This window comes from Pempheris klunzingeri, chromosome 17 (genome assembly GCF_042242105.1).
Source record: "Pempheris klunzingeri isolate RE-2024b chromosome 17, fPemKlu1.hap1, whole genome shotgun sequence".
Classification (NCBI taxonomy): Eukaryota; Metazoa; Chordata; class Actinopteri; order Acropomatiformes; family Pempheridae; genus Pempheris; species Pempheris klunzingeri.
The window spans coordinates 20,633,188-20,647,766 of record NC_092028.1 but is presented as its reverse complement, the minus strand read 5'-3'; the positions used below and the strand labels follow the sequence as shown (position 1 = coordinate 20,647,766).

At 43.2% G+C, this 14,579-nt stretch overlaps 1 protein-coding gene across 1 annotated transcript in view; it reads right to left on the bottom strand.

Annotated features, from left to right (window-relative positions):
• hs3st4 (heparan sulfate (glucosamine) 3-O-sulfotransferase 4) overlaps window positions 1–14,045 on the bottom strand; it is a 71,719-nt gene extending 57,674 nt beyond the window's left edge. Inside the window, exon 1 of the mRNA XM_070848122.1 lies at window positions 13,450–14,045. Coding sequence (XP_070704223.1) covers window positions 13,450–14,045 — 596 coding nt within the window. The remainder of the gene's footprint in view (window positions 1–13,449) is intronic.
• Between the last annotated feature and the right edge of the window lie 534 nt (window positions 14,046–14,579).

The following is a 14,579-nucleotide window of genomic DNA, read 5'->3' as shown; positions in this document are numbered from 1 at the left end:
AGCGCTCTGGGTCCTCAAGACCACAGTAACAAATGGTTTTACAATTGTACAAACAGTCCTGTGTTGAACATCCTGTTCGTGTATTTTGCCATATTTTCATAGTTTGAGTTGCATTTGAGGATTTTTCAGGAAGCCTAAATGTTTTCTGGTATGCAGATGCCTGTTTGAACACGTATATGCTGAGGCATTAACGACAGACTTTAGGCTGCTCTACAGTCTTCAAATCAAATACAATCTGCAAACATCTTATAGAACTTATTTAAGAGCCGTGCTACATCAGAAAAATGCCTGACGTGTTACATGTGGACTAAAATATCCTCACCAATAACAATGTTTTGAAATAAGTAGCCCGCATGTGATGATCCACCTTTTCAGATGTTACAATACAGCAGCATGAAATAAGACCGAGAAGCATATGCACATTACAACCAAGGCAAATTACACTATATGTTATTAAACCAAGGTGTGAAATTCCTTCCTCTGGCATTGCTCCGTTGCCTAACTAATTATCATGGCACATTAATTTTCGAAACCCTGAAGCCTTTGTTTGAGTTTACCCAGTGTGCAGAGCGTACGTGTTTATTCCTGTAAAAATGAGGTGTATTACAAAACAAATTTAAAAGAAGGCAATTCGCTGTGAGCTGAAACAACACAAAGCCAGCAGCCGCTGGGGCAACTTCATTTGTATTCTACAGATTGTATCAGAAATTTGGAAAATGTTAATTGGAGACAATGTGTTAAGAGGTAGATATGCTCTGACATGTAGCCAACATAATAGTATTACGGTTGAATTAATTATTACAATATGCTGAGGGTGAAAACAGAATGCCATCCTCAATCCATAGAAATACATAATAGATGAAAAGATAGCGGTGAATGCTGAACATTTGCTCGGACCAATATGCTGGAGTGCCTTTCGGCTGACACATTGAAATCAAAAGACGCTGCTTCCCTGCATCCAACAGTGGACATGTTGACAAAGCCCTCATTTATTACAGATTCCCAGCCCGGCGAGCGAAGCCCCAGCGTGATGCTGATTAGAAGGCTTGTACGAAATAAGCCTGAGAGCCCCATTTCACCACAAACCTATATTCATTTAGTTCTGCAGATTTATACATCCAGCTATCTAGGCACAAAAATCCAGCATGACATGAGAATCTATTCTGCCCTTTTGAAAAAAAGGGGTTAATCTCTCTTTCTTTCATGAAGAAACCTCAATCTTCCAGTGACCAGCATGTCTCATATGATGCAGCGGCTGAAGCAATAAATTGAATTAAATAAACCCATTAGTTACAGCAGCTACCTTCTCACCTCGGCCCAGATACACTTTCATGGTAAGTTGTTCCTTTATAGAGACCAGAGGACACACCTTAAAGCTGTGATGACAAAATGACCTTGAGTCAAAAGACAGAGAGCATGTCCTTGTTCATTACTCAAATCAATTAAGACAGCCTGTTTGCTGCACAGCATAGCCCCAGTGTGTTCTGCAGGTGTTTAAAAGTAAATGTATGCTCATCCAAAAATCAATTCATACTTAGGATTCTGCCTCCTCTCGTCTTGTAGACATGAAACAAACTAGAGGTCGATCAGAGTAGAAAGCGACTATTGGGAGATTCACCATGGACGTACTTAAAATGCATGGAATGACTAACTGAGCGCAGTTCACATGAACTTCCTAATGAAAAAAGCCCCAGAAAGAAGTCAAGGATCCTAATCCACACCAGCCTGAGAGGACACGGGGGTGTTTTTACAGTTGTGTCCCTGATGGATTCCTCGATTAAAACACGCACCAGCTTTGGGCCGTGTTTTTATACCTATTGTGAAGTTTATTTAAACATAACATCAAAACCAGCCCTCTCACTAACACACCTGATTCATCCAAATACCTCAGTGTCTCATGAAATCATCAAAATATATCAGGTCTTGTGTCTTTGGTAGTCATTCATGTAATATGACCAGACGTGCATTATGCATAGAGGACAATATATCAGACGTATCAACGGCCCTACAAGGGAAGAGTTGGCTTCATGGTCGAGTGCAGGTGACAAACTTATTAGAAAGGCAGAACATGCCGACACTCTCCTAAATCTCCAGTGCCAATAATCCAAATTATCCAGGGAAAACAATCGCCTCTTGATACAGCCATTAGCAATTAGCATAATCCCTAAAAGCGTCCTTTTGAATTTCATTGGTTTAATCCGAGTCTCAGGGGAGTTTGACAAATGCCACAGCTTGTGGTAATGACTTCCAACACACCAAGCACACTGAGAGCGCTGGTGGCGGAGAGTCAGCAATATGTTTCATCAAAGACTTACCAAATCAGAATTTTACTGATCGAAGATTTCCTCTTCAAAGTGCAAATCAGTCCAGCACGGCAGCGTCTCTCCACTGTATGTAAGAAGTGTGTTGAGTGCAGTTTACACATCTAATACTCAGCTCATACATTGTTTCACACTGTGCTAAAAATTATTCTAACGGAATACCCCATGGTGATTTGAGGGAACGAAAGAGCATGAATAAGTAAGCAACATAAAGTGATGAGAAACTTCAAAGGCGATGGGACAATCACAGCAAACAAGATCCTGGAAGCCAATGAATGTGTTTGTCTTTGTTTGTGACAGTGACTCAGGGGTGTAAACAGAGGAATTAGCTCGCACCTCCGGAGTCTCAACACATCACACAGCCATAATTGAATTAAGTCTGTCAGGTTGTTGCCGAACTGTAGATGCTGTGACGAGCACAAGATGCATTTAGGCTGCAGAGATCGCCTCCATAAATGGTCCCAACTTCTCCTTTCAATCAAATCCTTGAAGAAATGGAATTGGTGAAAAGTGAGAATCCTGAAAAAACAGCTGAAATTGTAGCAGCCGGCATTAGATGCTAATTTCTGCACATTCACAAAATAGCAAAGGTTTCCTTGATGGAAAAAAGCCACGTTCCTGTATATGTCTACTGCGCAGCGGTCATATGATAACACTGCCTATACAAGTGGGAGAAGCCAACATTTCCATCCCCCCCCCCCCCCTCCTCCCCCATCCCTCAGCATAACACACTACAGAAATACCTATCAGCCCATGGACACACATTTGAAACATACTCCCAGCAGTCCCTGTATCTTGGCTTCATGACCATTCCTGTCAGGGTTTTCCCTTTGACTGAACAAATGCATCAGCTTGTGTCATGAGACCACATCCCTCGCAGCCAATAAGGAGCACGAGCTGCTGCAAGTGCTCCAGGAGATGTGGAAGGAAAATTGGAATCTTGACAAGTATGATTGACATGCGTATTTGTCCCAAGGTAGTCTTATTTGCAGAGATTTAAAGACGTTTGTAAACCAGCATTCTGCCGAACAGAATCATTGTTCCCCCAGACTAGAAGCACATCACGGCAATTCTGTTGCATGCAAATAATCTTTTGGGAGACATGAATCCCTTTGAGCATAAAATGACTTCAGCTTATACTTTATTTTGGGTCCAAAATAAATAATTTAACAGATGAAGCTATGTCTTTCATTTTCAGACAATCTGTCCATGTCGTGGAACAAAAACACAAGCCTAAGTCCTCCCTTCTATTCCAGCAATGACGGAGGAGAAGGCTGCTCTGAATTTTATCTAGCTCTTTTGATGGACACAAAAATAAAGTGGATATGAGCCTTGATGGTGAACCATAACCCACGGCCACTTCATCGCAATGGAAGGGGAAAAAACAGTGACTTAAATTCTAACCATAAGTAAAATAGACTTCCACTTGAAAGCATCAGAGTGTAGCCACAGCGGGGCAAGAGAAAGGGATGAATGTGTGTGTGAGAGAGGAGGAATGCACATGAATTCTGAACAGGACCAAAGGCAGGATGGAATTGGCTATACCCATTAACTGCTCAAGAGATTTTTTTTTTTTTTTCTTCCATATGCAAAAAGGATGGAGCTGTATTACTTCTTTCATAATTCCCATGTTACAATAGAAATTGCAAGAATAAGATCAATCTCATCTGCAATCCTGGAATGGAATGAAAAAAAGAGCCTCTATTCAGCCAAAACAAAACACCAGTGAAAGGAAAAAAACCCTCCTGAAAGGTAATTCAGCACCGAGCTCTGTCGAGGGTGTGTTGATCCACTGTATTAGGATATTTGCTGCAGAAAATATGGAACCTGGAGAATAGCGGTGTAACGGTCGTACTAATTAGCTGTGCTGAAATAGTTGCAGCTTTGTCGCTGCACTTGTTGAAATTCAAATCTAATCAGTGCATTACAAAAGGAAATGTTGCCCTTTCTTCGGGTGAGAGCGACAGCCCCTCAAAATGTCTGCACACGTCGCTGTTGGCTGACGGTGTGTTTCATGTCCGCTTGTTTTCCAGCGGTATCCACTTGTTGCCAGCGCACAACGTGGTTATGGTTTACGTCTGTGGCCTCGGCTTGGCTAGATACTGGAAAAGGCAACACTGAATTAAATCAATTACGCAACATGTATTTGTATTTGTAATATTCAGCCCAAAACCCAAAACGCTCACTGACCATAAAGTAGTTTTACAAATATGGAAAATACACTTACATGCATTCTTGCTGCAAGTTAAAAACTCATGTCTTTTCTTTAGACTTAGACTTATTTTATTGATCCCCCACAGGGGAAAATAAAGCAATAGCAAAATAAATATGTGTTGTGATGATAAATAAATATTTACACTATGGAATATTTATACTATGTATCATAAAATAAAATAAAATAAAATAAATAAGGATTTAAATATGTAGCTTGAGACAGATGCTAGCACAAGTGTAGCCTGCTTCAAAATGTAACACATTTAATTTCCCAACACCTCTTCAAATAAATTAGAGAAAGTCAAGCACATCATTTCCTAATGTTTGTATGCATTAACACAATAAGATGATACTGAATGATAAATTAAAGTTGCTGGTTGGCAGATTTTTTTTTTTACCCACAGACAAAGATGGGTTATCCGGTTATCTCCCCCCATGTCCGGTCCCCGTGCTAAGCTAAGCTAAGCTAAGCTAAGCTAAGCTAGCCGGCTGCAGGCTGGTAGGATTATATTGGTCTCAGAGACATGATAGTGGTTTTGGTGGCTTCTCATCTAACTCTCAGCGGGAGAGCGAGTAATTGCGTTTCTCAAAATGTCAAACTTCTCTTTCAAAGCAGCCTAAAATAAGAATAACAATTCATCATAACAAAGTGGTGGACATCCCTCAGATACACAGAACTGACTAATGACTAACTCTGCTGAACACGCTCATGTACGGACCTCCAGGGGTCAGAATAATAGTACTGATGAGCCGCTTGTTCACGTTTCATATGGTATCCAAAATATGAGGAGAGGACACAACAGAATCTAGTGTGGATGTAAAGATGACACACGTTGATTGCACGACGCCGACCAGAGGCTGAGTTACATTTAGCGTAAAGTATTAAATGATAATTGGACTTGTTGGAAATGAAAAGATGAAGCTCTTTAAAGTGCTTTTAATGGATGTCTGGCCAAGGGCACCAACACGTCAAGAAATGGCCTCGCACATCAAAACTGTTGAATAAATAAATTCATTAATACATACGGTGCTAAGTTTTTAACAATTCACATCACTTCACATATTCATTTCCTCACACAAGACATCGTTAACTGGTATTATATCAAGAGTAAAATATGTGGATAGTCAGTTTTTAGTTTGGAGATTGCACAGACAGTCGCTGGGACGACCGTGACACTTGACACACACACACACACACACACACACACACTCGATGAGCTGAATGTTTAATAAGGAGGAGGAGGAGGAGGAGGAGGAGGAGGGCCTTTTTCTTTAATAAGCAGTCACTTCTCACTCACAGAGCAAATGACTTCATCGTATTGTTGAACCAACAGGATGGACGTGAATACCGTGGAAGGATAGCAGGCTCTCCATTCAACACACTGAGTTACGTGGTGCCGTGTGTGAGGTAGAGCACCGGGGTGAAAGGCTGCCCTTTTTTAGCTGTATGATATAATGAGTAATTTTCCTGTGCTGTGCTGCACCAAAAGAGATACTCAAACAAGAAATAAACATGATTACTCTTTTGGTAACTGGAACCTCAGAGCTCCATGATGCTCGGGAGTTTAATCAAGTGGAAAGAGGGTGGGGAATGAGAAAGGCTGTACTGAAGCGGTCCACTCTCTTGACAGCGCAGGGGTATGCTGCTAATTAAAAAGTTTAATTCCACAACTGCAGCGCTGGCATCAGAGCACTCAGAGGTGCGTCCTTGTGAGTCTTGGCGACGTCTTATCAGGCGTAGGCAGATTCTGCCATGTTGGGAAGGCGCGGCCCGGGGAAGCACTGCAGCAGCACACAGGCCCAGCTGGAAGGGATGGCATCCTGCCTATTCGGGGATCTGGCCCACCTTGCTCTCTCCCATCTCCCTACTGAGAGGAGTCATGGGCTCCCAGTCAGGTGGCAAGAGTAAGGGGCTAAGCTGCCCATGGAGCAGCCGAGAGAGGGAAAGCAGGGCTAAACAACGGATAAGCGCTGGATTTAGACTTTCTGCTGCTGGGCCCGGCGGTGGATCCACGTCTCCATTACACACCTCCTGTCACCGCGTCCTGTCTTGCGACCGGAGGTTGCATGTACACTGAAGCCGGTGCTGCGGTACATTGTGTTCCTTCAAAGTCCCACAGCAGGTGAATCAGATGTAGTACACTGACACTGCCTCCATGAATATACTTAAAAAAAATGTTTTTAAAAGAGAGAGAGAGAGAGAATTTCTCACAATGCAGAGCAAAGAAAGGATCTATGTCTTTGATAAGGTGATGAGTGAACGCACTCTATTGTGTGACCTTGGTTGGGGTAAAAGTTTTGCAGCTGCGTAGGATCTATTGATTAGAGCAAATTACAACTCGCACAAAGAGAAAGGTCCTTGGAAATGGCAAGGCTCATTCTGTGACATCCTTTTAAAGTTTCAGAGTATGCTGGAATAAAAAAACGATGTCTCCTGGGACTAATCACCATGGAGCTGGAAGCCGGTGCCGAAACGTTTCTCAGCCCAGGAACGCAGCCCCTCAAAGGGTAAAAGCAACGCACTAAAGATTTCCAGGCACATCCCCTCCACTTTTATTGCACGGGGCGTTTAAGTGACGTTTTAATAACACAGAGATATCAGAGCTTGCAAACCTCAGTTAAACTTTGGTCCTGGTTAACAGTTAGCTGATTTATAAATACCGTCCACAGGAGACAATGTAAAAGGTAATTTTGTCATATGTTGATCAGAAATATCTAAATTTCATGTCGTCATAATCTTCTCGCTTTGTCCTTTACTTTGCTCCTCCTGTTCACTAATGCTGGTCAGGATCAGGGTTGCGTGCAGCGTACAAATGAAAGTCATGAAGCTACTTCAAACTAATATTACGACCTGCTGTTGCTTTGCCTTGTTCTCCTTAAAATCTAGCTTTTAATTTAATGCTGCCAAGTCCCAACTGTGGGGCTATGATTTTGATAAATGGTGTGTTCACCTCATAAACAGGCGAGTTTGGCTGTAAATCCTCTAACACTGGGTCAAATCCGTAGAGTCTGCGGTGCAGCTCGGTGTTGCAGAGGGTGGCAGGCAGCTGCAGCGTGCTGGCCTGAGAGAGCGATAAGATATTCAGGATACCTATTGTGCTTTTATATGCAGCATCTGCACTCCAGTTACAGAGAGGGACAAATGTTTCTCTGTAGATCACTGGACTGTCTGTCGTTGGGCCTGCTGTTACCTTGGAGTACACACTCTCAGCGGCGGCTGGTTTGATTCACTACAGTATAGAAATCAATTTCATGTCCTGTTAAGTCTTAACACTGAGAAACTTTATGAGCGACGTATAATTTATGACTCTTGGCCAATTATTGTTGGACTGGATGTGAGTGTAAAACAATAAACAGGCTTGTTCATATACACAGATTAAAGGGATGGACGACTCGTTCTAGAGGGTTTGATTCTACCTCTACAAGCAGCGCACATGTTGTTCTGTGTTTTATGTGGCGTGGATGTAAGGTTGTGCATCTCGTCCTCTCCGATGCTTCAGTATGTGTTCAGCTACACGGTCCACATACCGCTGCAGATACATTTCATATTATTGATGCATCTTTTTTAGCGTAGCAGCTCTTCAGTCCAGATTTCAGTCTCATGCAAAGCAGAGTCCGGTTTTCTTCCATGTGGGATCATTTTCAGGATGTGGATGTCTTAAAGTAGGTACTGTATGTTACAAGGGATCCGTGCACACACACACACACACACACACACACACACATACACACAATAAACACAGACCAGAAGTACAAGGACACAAAGACAGAGTTACTTGAAGTTTTAAGATCAGTGTTTCGCAGCCACATTGATTTTTGATGAATTTCACACAGAATTTGGTTCAAATCGACGCAGCTGCATCTCAGACTCTTGTATCGATTTTTTTTTTTTTCTTTGATCAGCAATAGTTCAACTTTGCAATTCTGGCGGACGCAGACACCGAAGCCTAAACTTAGAGTACCAGCATATAGTGAAATGCACTTTTCATCTGCTTGAATCTTAATCATAAGTTAGAGATGTTTGAGGACACATTCGTGCTTCAGCGTTCCAAATCACTTAATTACATATTTATTGCATAACCCCGTTATTACATAGCATATTTCTCAACACAACACCAGGCTTTCGGCGTGAAGACAGCCGATTCTCGCTCCTTGTGGAAAGACTGATATAGCTGCTCCCACTTTGCTGACTGTCCAGTTCACACATCAATGCAGAGCAGAATTCCACTGAGCTTCTGTAGATGAGAAATCTCATGCCTCCTGCGGTATTATTTGATCTGGACACACATGCTTTTCGACTGGAATTAATCTGAAACGGACAATCTGACACTTTTCAAGATGGTGTTATTTCTCCCGGTGTGGCTTGGCTGATGCTGCCTCTGTTAATCTGCACGTCAACTCAAGTGGGCCTGAAAATTTAGCATTTTCTCGTTTTGTAACGTAAAAGTTTAACCATCTATAAATCAGACAGATGTCCGTTCTGTAATTGATCACAGCGTGTTTGTGTTTTTCTTCTTCAGACAGCATTTTTTTTAGACTTTTGTTCTTTCTGGTTCTTGTTTCAGCCGCGGCTCCCTTCAAACCTTATTGGTTAGAACTAAAATAAAGTAAATGCTATTTGTTTGGCAGTCAACCTCAACAATAAGCCTTCATTAAGCTGCTATTTAACTACTGTGAATTGCTGCTGAGAGCGCTCACCCACAGCAGACGTACATCTTCAACTATGATCGATAATCGATGATATTCTTTAGCACAATTTGTGAGGCACATTGTCTTCCCACTGGTGTAAAAGGACACTGGCACAGATTCTGATCAACATTTGCTGTGTTGGTCATCGTGCATCAAACATTTCCTCTTCCAGGATGGGCGTTTGCACCAGGTTGAGACATGCTTAAATCCTTGTGGTGGTGGCTCATCCTCTTTACTCAGAAATAGAGGCAACATTAAGGCGCCAATTGGCTGTTGAAAGTCCTCTGTGTACGGTAATGATGGCACTACATCGCTAATTACTTGTTCAAGTAAGCCCAAAGCACACTAGAGAAACTGTCCAAGAGTGCTAAAAACAGGAAGGCAGCACCAATCACCAATCTGGGCCCGTCTATGAAGGTTCGTCGCAGACTCACACTAAACTTGGAGTCCTGATGTGAATATTAGATGTGTGCAGACATTTGAATAGACATGGAGCTCTGTGTTCATAGAGGAGGCTAAAAACCTTCTCCATGCCACATCCATGAGAAATACTTCACAGACTTCATTTGAACTTGTCCAAACAGCCACGTAGACAAAATATTGGTCTTTAAAGCATTGTTTTGTTTTTTTTTGTCTGCATCACCCCCAGGAATAGAAAAGCTGCTTCTTATTTTCCCACTAGTTCAGATTACTTTTGTTCTTTCTCCTCCTCTTCCTCCAGCGGCTCACGGTGTCTGTAATGGGTCAGTTTTCCAGCTAAAACAACATAACAGTAAAAATATTGTGCTATTTTTGAGGCACGATTGTATGAAGTAAGACTTTAGTATATCTTCAGTAATAAACGGAACAGCAGTGGAGAAAATGGATCAGAAAACCTTCTCTAACAGTGAATTAAACACACTGCATGATTTGTAGGAAAAGCATCTGTCTATGTTAAACATCTATGTCTATGGGAAACATTAGCATTAGTCAATCCCACTACTGTAACACAGACTGTGATACAGTCCACAGTTTACTGTGCATCCTCCCCTAAAAATAACTGACTCAAGCCCCCCTGGAAATATTCCACTTAGTCAATTACGTTGCATTTATCTATTCATTTATTTTCTAAATACCTTAAAAATTAAATTGCAGTTATTAGGGTCGGCACTCTCTAGAACAGACGTACAGCCTCCACACATTATAAACAGGTTGCTGCCTGTATTACTTCAGTGAGAGCCTGCTGGTTGCTTTACCTCCCAACACAGAGGCTGTGGAAAAGGTGGGGGCGTTCACTGCTGCCTACATAAAAGAGCACATATTTCCTGTTTTTTTTTTTCTTCCTTTCACTGTCACAGGCGTTTGACCATGTCAAGCCTTTTCCAGGGTAATGATAACATCCTTGGTTGGTTCTTTATGATACTTTGCCTAAGCTTTAAAAAAAAGTGACAGCAAAAAGCATTTACTGTCCAACTCCTGCACAGAGACGCTGTTTCCAAATCAGGTGTCTGCAGCTGAAAGGTGGGAACTAAATGTTGAAGATTCAGCTGAAAAGATATCACAGTCTTCTTCAGGTAGACTAACCCTACTACCCATGACCTTCAGTGACCCACACAACACTGCAGCAGCAGCAGAGGCTCCAGGCGAGCATGAATGAAACCACACTATGTCCTCTCCTCATGGCAGGTTCTTTAATTCACAGCCAAAACTCAATGGAACCTTCCTCCGTCTTGTTTCCTTCCCTCCGGAGCGTCACACAAAGTCGCAGGAGAATAATCCCCTAAACGCTCGCCAGCAGCAACAACCGGACACAAACACACCGTTCTTCGTAAATATCACTAAACCTGAAAATCTGTAGGATAAACTGTAAAGGACAAATCAATCACCAAGCAACACGAGCTTCACAGAGCCACTGTGTTAATACCAGACTGAATGAGCTTTGGAGTAAATGCAAACACTCAGAAGATGCCACTGGGTTACATTCCCCATAGTTTGTCATCACATCCATCATAATGTGGAGCAGGTGTTACCGAGACAGGCTCAAATGTATGAATCACGTTCTATGAGATTACTGGTCTCATTCACCAACACCAATGTCAAATGGTTTGCAAACATCTGTAACTGATCATAATTTCACTTCCATTAAGTGCACATTAGCCAGAGCGTCACAAACGGAGAGGAGAGCTGCAGTATAATGCATCATTTAGAAACAAACAAACAAACGTGGTCTGAATGATTCTTTTATTTCAGCATCTGGCATCTGAAATAGAGGCTCAGCTTGGGATTATTCTTAGCCATTTATCCAAGCACCCATTGGTGCCTGTATGGTCCTTTGCCCCCAGAATGCACCCGACTGAGGTGAATGTCGTACACAGGACAACGGCAGACGGCTCCTTCTGGGATGTGTTTTTTTTTTTTTTTTTTTTGGCTCAGGGGCCCTAAAACACACAAGCACACTTATTATTATTTATGTAAGCATGTCATCCTCCTGTCTAATGAGCCTTTCACCGTAAGCGCGATGAAACAGCTTGCATTAACACAGGCTAAATGAACAGCCGAGAGCTCCCATGTCAATGCAGCAAGATGAAAGCAGATGCTCCACAACCCAAACACCGGCGTAACAGACTCGGGATCTACAGAGAAACAGACGGGACTTTGAGTCATCGTCATTCTCATCAGCTCATTGACTCCATTAGAAAATCTTAAATTCCCCTGGTCAAACATCATTATGCGGGAACAACGCCGAGCTGAGCCATGACCAACTGACCATGAATGAACCCACAAATTGATTTTTTTCTCCAATGAACATGGGGATGATAAACAGGGACTTCTTCTGGCTAATAAACCTGGACTCAAAGTGAATGTCATCACAAACCATCACACACACACACACACACACACACACACACACACACACACACACACACGAGAGGTGGTGTAAACAATTCAAGCTCCTTTGAGAAGCAGCTGGGAAACAAAATACCAGAAGCGCTGACAGCACGACTGCATTTCAGATCATATGAGATCCACGTGAAGGAGGTGCTCCGGTGACTGATGCTTTGTTGAATCCCCAATGATTGTGAAATCAAAACAGAGTAAACATCGGAAACAACGCAAACAAAACCAAAAAACTGAGCTTGTCCTCCTTTAAATTTTTATGTCTACAAAATAATAAAGCCAATGCGACACACAATCCAACAACCTCAAAATGTAAAGGACTCTTCCCCTCTGTTTTAATCTGCCAGCGTGATTATGCATGAGTGTGTTTGACTGGAAGGGAGATTCAAACTGAAGGAATAATGAACTGAATAAGCAGCCAGTTTTTCTTGGTCAGTGTCAAAGATGGCATCTAGAAATTACCGCCATCACATTAATAATTTAATGTGAGCATCACATGACGATTCTCTCACTGCGTGTTGTGTTTTTCATTGTTACAAGAGGAGAACACAGCAAAGCACCTAACATGTGTGTAAACTAAAACGTGATTTAGCAACAAGCAGCTTAGGACTGGATGTTTTAAAAAAGCCTGTGTGTAACCCTGTTAAAGGGCCTGAGCTTAAACTAAGATTGTGGCAGACAGACCTGTGGCACAGTGTGGGTTTGTTCTTTACCAGATCCATGTGTTAGTGTGTGTGTGTGTGTGTGTGTTAGTGTGTGTTTGATTATGCAGCTCGCTTCATTGCTTCGCCTGCAGGAGGAGTCAAATTATTGTTACAGGACCAGAAGAGAGTTTTATCATGTTTTAGACATTTACCATAAACCACGTGAGCGTCGCTGCTGTGGTTGTTTTAGGCATTATTTTGCTGCCATTGCTGATCCCATGCAGCCTATATGTGGGCCTGTGTGTGTGTGTGTGTGTGTGTGTGTGTGTGTGTGTGTGCAGATCCACTACATCAGTTCTTTGCTGTTGTCATGTTGTTATTGTGCTGCAATCTGCAGATTGACTGGAAAAGTTTACAGCACATTAACTTTGGCAGAGAAAGCTGCTCATTGCGATGGATTATTTCTCTTTCTAGCAGGTTTTCTGTGTCTGTCTGTCTGTCTGTCTGTCTGTCTGTCTGTCTGTCTGTCTGTCTGTCTGTCTTTTGCAGGGCTGATTTCCATCCTGCACTGAAATGAAGTGATCACTGACACACACACACACACACACACACACACACACACACACACTAATTTGTGGTCATTTCTGGTGAAGCATGCACAAACACTGGGGGGGATTGGGGGGGGGGGGGGGGGGGTAACTCACCGGTACCAGTCCAGCCCCCTCTCGTAGTTCCTGTCAAAGAAATGTGGCTCATTCCCAACGGCTCTGACGTCCGGATGCACCCGGAGAGCCTCCAGCAGGGCGCGGGTCCCCCCCTTCTTCACCCCGATGATGATGGCTTGGGGAAGTTTCTTCTCTCCGTAATCCATGGTGCAGTTCACCCTGAGTTCGCTGTCCGTGGTGCTGACCTCCTGGTGCTCCCGCTCCAGCGCGGTGGTGTGATACGCCGCCGCAGACTTAGTCGGAGACGGCTGAGTCCTAATCCACTCCACGGTCCTGTGCTCGGCCTCGGCATGGTCCTTCGCGGCGGACACCGCGGTGGTCCTCTCGGCCTCCGTGAATTGGGTAAAGCCCTGGGAAGCGGAATAAAGTTTCTCCCTCAGCGTCCCAAAAGTTGTCTCCTCCGTCACCAGCCTCCCCTGGTACGCGTAGTTCTCTTGCAGGGGGAACTGCAGCGAGTTGTAGCAGCTCATCAAGCTATAGAACAAGTAGGTGACAGAGAGGGAGAGGGTGAACATGAATAAGATTTTCCGGGGCACTTTAGAGGTGAAGACCGAAGTGCTGGACCAAAATGCCATCTCTGATAGCAGTGATCCTCTCAAAGAAGTGGCCAGACATGTTTCCACCCAGAGTCTTGCATGGACAAAAATCAACAGCAATAATCAGTCAGTATCAGCTAAAGCAGCGTGCAGCCACACCAAAGCTGCCTGGTCCGAGCAAACAGCATCTTTATAAGGAGAGCAGGGAAATAGATCGTTAAAATTCCGGAAGAATATCGCGCCCCTTCTGAGTATCGATCTCTTATTCTAAGGCTGACGGACAATGTCACAATTTATTGGACTGAACTTGCGGATCTGAGAGGCTGGAGGTCTGGCGTCCTTCCAAATGAGCAGCCTGGCTTGAACTGGGCAGAGTATGATGAACGGAATCCTGGCATTTTATGAAGAGGTGGAGGGGAAAAAAAAAAAAAAAAAAAAGAAAATGAACAGCAGTGAGTGTTTAAAGTGGGTTTTCTTCTCAGCAGCCCGAAGTCCAGTCCAGTCTGCGATACAGGAGTGGATTCACATCACCATGCGGGGAACCTACGAATCCACTCAATCTCTCCAATCCTT